The sequence below is a fragment of the Pelobates fuscus genome, chromosome 8 (assembly GCF_036172605.1).
Source record: "Pelobates fuscus isolate aPelFus1 chromosome 8, aPelFus1.pri, whole genome shotgun sequence".
Lineage (NCBI taxonomy): Eukaryota > Metazoa > Chordata > Amphibia > Anura > Pelobatidae > Pelobates > Pelobates fuscus.
In genome coordinates this window covers 4,575,910-4,585,027 of record NC_086324.1, presented here as the reverse complement: position 1 = coordinate 4,585,027, position 9,118 = coordinate 4,575,910, and the positions used below count along the sequence as shown (strand labels likewise).

Genomic DNA, 9,118 nt, shown 5'->3' with positions numbered 1-9,118 from the left:
CCTACACAAGATACCAGAATAATAGAACGTACCATTTTTTGAAACTCTTTCGATCTTCACTGTGTTCCCCTTGCCATCACTTGCAGATTTTAGCTCCATATTCACAGTGTGTTTTACTCCCCTGATGTCAACCGTAGGACTTTGCTGGTTCTGCACCTTGGCTTTTTCCAGCTCCATGTTCATCATGATGTCAAATGGTATAAATTTGGTGCCATCGTGGTATCTCCACTCCACCAAGTTACCGTAGAGTTGTGCCTCACGCTCTCTGCTTTTCTTATCCCGCACATCGTTTATCAAGGTTTGGATCTCATTGCTCATTCTTAAAACGTCCCTGGTGAGACCAGCCACGATGACTTTGGAATCATGGAGAGCAAAAGAAACAGTCACATGGAATTTCTTCTGAAGATCACGCAACTTCTCGAGCTCCTGCCTTCCAAAATCCTTAATCCAATCATCCTTGATAATTTGCTCATACTGTTCTTTCAATATCAGTCCTCGAAGCCAAGCTACAGTGTCCTTTACACGTTCCTTGCTCTCTCCACAGACATGAAATATAGCTGGGTCAATGTCTTCCTTCAGTTCAAAGATCTCTTCATCTAAATAGTCTTCAGTGTTTGGTGTGAAATAGTTCACGATGGCTGGCAAGAGACAATAGGAGAACTCTGTAAGGACTAAAAACACACTAAACTACAAGCACTCACACTATATTGCCCCTAGCAGTGCAAAACCGGGAGGGAGGGCCCTACATATCCCTATCTATGGAAGAGGCATCAAGATGGATGCCGGTACTCATACAGTTAAACCCAGAACAGGAGATGGGTCAGTTACGAATTAGACCTAGGTTTCTGTTCATGTTCATAATGATGTTCACAAATAAAGGGAAGAGGTAAATTTACATACGAGAGGCAACACTGCACAGACAAATGTATCAGAAACGGTTGGGCCCGAAGTAACCTCATGAAGAGCAACGCAGGGGAAGAACCCAATCCAACCTACAACTGTAAAGATGAATGTAAAACTTGATGCATGTAATACGCTGAAAGATATATGATTTGTTCAGAAAACCAATGTATGAAACCATATGTATGTAACAATAAACCGCTTTAATAACTAAAAACAAATTAAAAACACGTTTTGTTCACAAATGGTGAGTGTTCAACACCTTTTGTACATTAGTAAAAAACAAACAAAAAAAACAGTTAAACTGTAAAAGCTCTCAAGACACTCTGAAAACCTCTTTACATCATGAACAGTATGATGTAAACTATGGACAGAAAAAGGTGACTCAGGGCACCTGGGCCACGTACAGAGAAAAGGCAGGAGAAAGGAGTGTCTGAGCCATGTATACAGAGAAAAGAGGAGAACTAGAGTGTCTGAGCCACGTACAGATAAAAGGTAAGAGAGCTGGTGTATGAGCCACGTATCGATAAATGGTAAGAGAACTAGAGTGTCTGAGCCACGTAACGATAAAAGGTAAGAGAACTAGAGTGTCTGAGCCACGTATCGATAAAAGGTAAGAGAACTAGAGTGTCTGAGCCACGTAACGATAAAAGGTAAGAGAGCTAGAGTGTCTGAACCACGTGTAGATAAAAGGTAAGAGAACTATAGTGTCTGAGCCACGTACAGATAAATGGTAAGAGAGCTGGAGTGTCTGAGCCACGTATCGATAAAAGGTAAGAGAACTAGAGTGTATGAGCCACGTAACGATAAAAGGTAAGAGAACTAGAGTGTATGAGCCACGTAGCGATAAAAGGTAAGAGAACTAGAGTGTATGAGCCACGTAGCGATAAAAGGTAAGAGAACTAGAGTGTATGAGCCACGTAGCGATAAAAGGTAAGAGTGTCAGGATCGGGACAGGGATCCAACACGCAGAGTACAAACAGTAGCCAGATACGTATACCGGACCTTAGAATGGCCGGACTAACGTAAGTAGTACAGTATAGAATGGTCAAAGACAAGCCGGGGTCGAGGGTAACAGAAGACAGGTAAGCGAGAGACAAGCCGAATCAAGGGTAACAGAGATAAGCAGAGTAAGGTAAACAAGCCGGGTCAAAACCAAAAGGGATAATACAGCACTGAGTGACTAGAACAAGCAAGAACCACGACAGGGCAATGAGCTAATGAAAGAAGCTCTGTTAAATACCCTGTTCAGAGCAGTAACCACGTCTCCAAGGCGTCCTGATTGGTCCTGCAGCCATTGACTGACAGGTTGTTCCGGGGGAGTGTCCTGATGACTACTTCTTGCCTAGATGCTGTAAAAGGCAGTCACTCCCTCGCGGCCGGCCTAGCATGACCGGATAGACCGCGGGGAAGGGAGCCATCAGACCGTCTGGATGGAGGAACAGCTAAGTCTCTACCTCTTTCGGAGGTAGAGACCACAGGTACCCTGACAGTACCCCCCCTCTCAGATACGCCCACCGGGCGGAATGAACCGGGACGAGATGGGAAGCGAGAGTGATACGCCCTGCGGAGACGGGGAGCATGAACATCCTCCTGAGGTACCCAACTCCTCTCCTCAGGACCATATCCCTTCCAATCAACCAGATATTGTACTCTCCCCCGGGAGATTCGAGAATCAATAATAGAGTTAACCTCATACTCCTCCTGACCCTCCACCTGAACGGGGCGAGGAGGGGCTATTGTGGAGGAAAATTTGTTACATATGAGTGGTTTCAGCAATGAAACGTGAAACGAGTTCGGGATGCGTAAGGTATTAGGAAGAGCTAAACGATACGCAACTGGATTGATACGGGTCAGCACCCTGTAGGGTCCAATATAACGAGGAGCGAACTTCATGGAGGGCACTTTTAAACGGATGTTCCTCGTGCTCAGCCTTACCCTATCACCTGGAACAAAGACCGGAGCCGCCCTTCTACGTTTATCAGCGTGTTTCTTGACCAACATAGAGTTGTGCACAAGGATTTGTCGAGTTTGATCCCACAACTTCCTCAAATTGGCAACATGAACATCGACCGACGGCACCCCCTGGGAAGGGGAATCCGAAGGAAGAATAGACGGATGAAAACCATAATTCATGAAGAAGGGGCTTGAATGAGTAGAATCACAAACGAGATTGTTGTGTGCAAACTCCGCCCAAGGAATCAAACCGACCCAATCATCCTGGTGTTCAGAAACAAAGCATCGTAAATATTGTTCGATTTTCTGGTTGGTACGTTCAGCAGCTCCGTTAGACTGAGGATGATAGGCAGAAGAAAAGTTTAATTTAATACCAAGTTGAGAGCAGAAGGACCTCCAAAAGCGGGAAACAAATTGGGAGCCTCTGTCTGATACAATTTGAGAGGGTATCCCATGTAGGCGAAAAATCTCCTTAGCGAATATCTCTGCCAATTCGGGAGAAGACGGGAGTTTAGGCAGGGGAATGAAGTGTGCCATCTTAGTAAACCTGTCAGCCACGGTGAGGATAACAGTCTGTCTTTTAGAGATAGGTAGATCGACAATAAAGTCCATGGCCAAACAGGACCATGTTTTTTCTGGAACCTCCAAGGGGTGCAGGAATCCACATGGAAGCGTATGGGGTTGTTTGGTTTTAGTACAAACTTCACATGCAGCGATGAACTCCTCAATATCCCTCCGTAAAGCAGGCCACCAGAAGTCCTTAGAGATCAACGCGTAAGTTTTGCGAATACCAGGATGTCACGCCATCTTGCTATTATGTAAACACTGTAAAAGTTCCAGTTGAAGAGCAGGAGGAACGAAATGACGGCCCGCAGGAGTCTGTTTAGGTGCTAGATGTTGCAACTTAATGATCTCGGCCAGTAATGGAGAATGAATCCTGAGATTCGTATTAGCAATGATATTGCATTTCGGAACTATAGAAGAAAGAACTGGTTCAGGTACAGTAGAAGGTTCATATTGGCGAGATAATGCATCGGCTTTAGAGTTTTTAGAACCAGGGCTGTAAGTCAGTACATAATTGAAGTGAGTCAGGAATAAGGACCAACGAGCTTGTCTAGAGGATAAGCGCTTAGCCTCCCCAATATAGGACAAGTTTTTGTGGTCCGTCAAAATCGTAATAGGGTGTAGGGTCCCCTCCAACAAATGTCTCCACTCCTTTAAGGCTTTAATGACTGCTAACAGTTCCCTTTCCCCGATGTCATATCTGCTCTCAGGCCCAGAAAATTTCTTAGAGAAAAAAACACAAGGGTGTAACGGTTTATCCACCCCTAACCTTTGAGACAGAACAGCCCCAACTGCTGTCTCAGAGGCATCGACCTCGAGCAAGAAAGGCAGAGTCGTATCAGGATGGACTAGAATGGGAGCCGAGGCAAAAAGTTCCTTGAGAGTCTTGAAAGCACCAAGAGCTTCCTTAGACCAGAACTTAGTATCAGCCCCTTGTTTGGTCATATTGGTAATAGGCGCAATGATAGAGGAGTATCCTTTAATGAAGCGCCTATAGTAGTTGGAAAAACCAATAAACCTTTGGATAGCCTTGAGTCCTTTGGGCAAGGGCCAGTCTAAAATAGATTGGAGTTTTACAGGATCCATTTTAAAACCCTCCCCAGAAATCACGTATCCAAGAAAGTCTACCTGAGACTGATCAAAACTGCACTTTTCCAATTTGCAATATAGACCATGTTGCAGCAGCTTGTGTAATACCTTTCTGACCTGTCTATGGTGAGTCTCAATCTCCTTAGAGTGTATTAGTATGTCGTCCAGGTAAACAATAACACAATCATGCTGAAACTCCCTAAGTACCTCATTAATCAAATCTTGAAATACTGCAGGAGCATTGCATAGTCCAAATGGCATAACAGTGTATTCGTAATGGCCATACCGGGTATTGAATGCCGTCATCCACTCGTGACCTTGCTGGATTCTCACCAAATTGTAAGCCCCTCTGAGATCTAACTTGGTGAAGATTTTGGAGCCCTTAAGACGATCAAATAACTCGGTAATCAGTGGGATAGGATAGGCATTTCTGACAGTTATTTTATTCAAGCCTCGGTAATCGATACAAGGTCTCAGCGTGCCATCCTTTTTCTTAATGAAAAAGAACCCAGCCCCGGCCGGAGAAGAAGACCTCCTGATGAATCCCTTTTCTAAATTCTCCCGAATATACTCCTCTAGAACCGAGTTTTCCTGAACAGACAAAGGATATACATGGCCCCTCGGAGGCATAGTGCCGGGTAGCAGCTTAATCTTACAGTCAAATGACCTGTGTGGAGGCAAAGAATCGGCATTCTTCTTGTCAAACACTGCCCTTAAGTCTAGGTAAAGGTCTGGTATTTGTCTTTCTGTGGACTGAGTAGGATTCTCCGGTATGTTAATATTAGCTAATGGAGAAACCTTGCACAAACACCGATCCTGGCAGCCCTGGCCCCACGAGAGTATCTCTCCTAACTCCCAATCGATAATAGGGTTATGTTTTTTCAACCATGGGTACCCCAGAACTATGGGAACGGAAGGAGACGAAATGAGCAGAAGAGATAAATTCTCCACGTGTAGGATACCAACATTTAAATCAATGGGTACGGTCTCACGAAAGATAACAGGGTCTAGTAGTGGTCTACCATCTATGGCCTCAACGGCCAAAGGTGTCTCCCTTAGCTGGGATGGAAAATTGTTCTTACTAGCAAAGGCTTGGTCGATAAAATTCTCAGCAGCACCGGAATCTATCAGTGCCATAGCCCTTACTACTTCCTTCCCCCAAGTTAAGGAAACTGGTAGCAGAAGCCTGTGATCCTTATAATTAGGAGTAGAGGACAAAATAGAAACACCCAAGGCCTGTCCTCTAGAGGGACTTAGGTGCGAGCGTTTCCCGGGCGGTTAGAACAGTTCGAGAGTAAATGACCCTTGGCTCCACAATACATACACAAACCCTCTCTCCTCCTGTGCTGTCTTTCCTCCTCAGAGAGGCGGGTATACCCTATCTGCATAGGTTCAGTAAGCAAAGATATCGTGGAGTCAGGACTTGGAAAAGCAGGAGCTAACCTAAAAGAAGGTCTCTGGTTCCTCTCTCGAGTGTTCTGTCTCTCTCTTAGACGTTCATCTATACGAGAGATGAACGAAATTAAATCCTCTAAATTCTCAGGGAGTTCTCTGGTAGCAACCTCATCAAGGATTACATCAGATAGGCCATTCAAAAATACATCCATATACGCCTGCTCATTCCACTTGATTTCTGCCGCCAGAGACCTGAACTCCAGTGCATAATCCACCAGTGTTCGGTTCTCCTGTCTCAGGCGCAACAGTAATCTGGCTGCATTAACCTTTCTACCTGGAGGGTCAAATGTTCTTCTAAAAGCAGCTACAAATGCGTTATAGTTATAAACTAATGGGTTATCGTTCTCCCATAGTGGGTTGGCCCATCTCAGAGCTTTCTCAATGAGTAGGGTGATAATAAATCCTACTTTTGCCCTATCTGTAGGATAAGAGCGAGGTTGCAATTCAAAGTGGATACTAATTTGGTTTAAAAAACCACGACACTTCTCAGGAGCCCCACCATAGCGTACTGGGGGGGTAATGCGAGAAGAAGCACCCACTGTGGTTACCTCTAGACCTGAACAGACAGGAGAAACAGGGGTATTACGTATCTCCTCTGGTGGGTTATTGGCACAAGCTAATAGAGCCTGTAGCGCAAGCGCCATCTGATCCATTCTGTGATCCATGGCTTCAAACCTAGGATCAGGAGCAGCCAGCTGACTGTTTGTACTTGCAGGATCCATTGGCCCTGTCGTAATGTCAGGATCGGGACAGGGATCCAACACGCAGAGTACAAACAGTAGCCAGATACGTATACCGGACCTTAGAATGGCCGGACTAACGTAAGTAGTACAGTATAGAATGGTCAAAGACAAGCCGGGGTCGAGGGTAACAGAAGACAGGTAAGCGAGAGACAAGCCGAATCAAGGGTAACAGAGATAAGCAGAGTAAGGTAAACAAGCCGGGTCAAAACCAAAAGGGATAATAGAATACACAAGCACTGAGTGACTAGAACAAGCTAGAACCACGACAGGGCAATGAGCTAATGAAAGAAGCTCTGTTAAATACCCTGTTCAGAGCAGTAACCACGCCTCCAAGGCGTCCTGATTGGTCCTGCAGCCATTGACTGACAGGTTGTTCCGGGGGAGTGTCCTGATGACTACTTCCTGCCTAGATGCTGTAAAAGGCAGTCACTCCCTCGCGGCCGGCCTAGCATGACCGGATAGACCGCGGGGAAGGGAGCCATCAGACCGTCTGGATGGAGGAACAGCTAAGTCTCTACCTCTTTCGGAGGTAGAGACCACAAGTACCCTGACAAAGAGAACTATAGTGTCTGAGCCACGTACAGATAAATGGTAAGAGAGCTGGAGTGTCTGAGCCACGTATCGATAAAAGGTAAGAGAACTAGAGTGTATGAGCCACGTAGCGATAAAAGGTAAGAGAACTAGAGTGTCTGAGCCACGTACAGATAAAAGGTAAGAGAGCTGGTGTATGAGCCACGTATCGATAAATGGTAAGAGAACTAGAGTGTCTGAGCCACGTAACGATAAAAGGTAAGAGAACTAGAGTGTCTGAGCCACGTATCGATAAAAGGTAAGATAACTAGAGTGTCTGAGCCACGTACAGATAAATGGTAAGAGAGCTGGAGTGTCTGAGCCACGTATCGATAAAAGGTAAGAGAGCTGGAGTGTCTGAGCCATGTATCGATAAAAGGTAAGAGAACTAGAGTGTCTGAGCCACGTACAGATAAAAGGTAAGAGAGCTGGTGTATGAGCCACGTATCGATAAATGGTAAGAGAACTAGAGTGTCTGAGCCACGTAACGATAAAAGGTAAGAGAACTAGAGTGTCTGAGCCACGTAGCGATAAAAGGTAAGAGAACTAGAGTGACTGAGCCACGTAGCGATAAAAGGTAAGAGAACTAGAGTGTCTGAGCCACGTACAGATAAATGGTAAGAGAGCTGGAGTGTCTGAGCCACGTATCGATAAAAGGTAAGAGAACTAGAGTGTCTGAGCCACGTACAGATAAATGGTAAGAGAGCTGGAGTGTCTGAGCCACGTATCGATAAAAGGTAAGAGAGCTGGAGTGTCTGAGCCACGTACAGATAAATGGTAAGAGAGCTGGAGTGTCTGAGCCACGTATCGATAAAAGGTAAGAGAGCTGGAGTGTCTGAGCCACGTACAGATAAAAGACAGGAGAATCAGGGCCACTGATCCACATACAGAGATAGGAGGTAATAGGAGTGGTTCTCCTGCTGTGTCACTGTATGTACATTGTATGAAAGTGCCTGAGCCACGTACTTTTTGTAATTCAGTTCTACCTCCATGTCAGCCAACTCATATACAGTGTATTTGCTGCAGTCAGGTGCATGCTGGGAAACACTTACCAGTACAAGTAACAGGAACTGTAAGTGTGCGCATGTGTAAAAGGAAACTGGTATAACGTGTTGACTGATTTTATAATGTGCTATCTCAGTATGGACAGGGTTTTATAGTATCATTATTATGATTTCTGCTTTCTACAAATCAGATAAAAGGGGGGAATTTGGTGATATCACTTACACTCGAGAGTGCTGCGTAACCATGTTTTTTTGGGATTACTTCCCTCCATTTTTTTCATACTTGTATGGAAATCGTTTAACATGTTCTGCTGGAAAATAACAACTTTCACTTTCTTTATGGAAACGGCAGATTTAGCGAAACTTGCCAGCGCTTCTAACATGGCCTCAGCAACATCAGAAGAAGACAAATTCGCTCCACCTGGGGATATCAGAAATTTTATCAGGAATCCGCAATCAGCAATAACACTCCCAGTAACGTCCCTTTAAACTACAATAATGTGTTTAGAAACCAGTCTGTGGAAATAGGATACATTGTTCTTCTAAATATTTACATTTTAGTTCCATAGATGGTTATCAGTAGGTCATGGAGTCACCTCCAGTCACACCACCAAAATGTCCTGTAATAGCCCCATCCTGACCACGCCTCCAGTCACACCCCCAAAATGACCTGTAATAGCCCCACCCTGACCACACCTCCAGCCACACCCCAAAATATCCTGTAATAACCCCACCCTGACCAAACCTCCAGTCACCCCCTAAAATGTCCTGTAATAGCCCCACCCTGACCACACCTTCAGCCACACCCCAAAACGTCCTGTGATAGCCCCATCCTGA

General features: G+C 45.1%; 1 protein-coding gene across 2 annotated transcripts in view; it reads right to left on the bottom strand.

Moving 5' to 3' along the window:
• PARP14 (poly(ADP-ribose) polymerase family member 14) overlaps positions 1–9,118 on the bottom strand; it is a 189,427-nt gene that overhangs the window by 34,975 nt on the left and 145,334 nt on the right. For both annotated transcript variants that reach the window (XM_063429155.1, XM_063429154.1), the window contains exons 13-14: positions 8,505–8,702; positions 33–638 (exon numbers count right to left, since the gene is read on the bottom strand). In XM_063429155.1, coding sequence (XP_063285225.1) covers positions 33–638; positions 8,505–8,702 — 804 coding nt within the window. The remainder of the gene's footprint in view (positions 1–32; positions 639–8,504; positions 8,703–9,118) is intronic.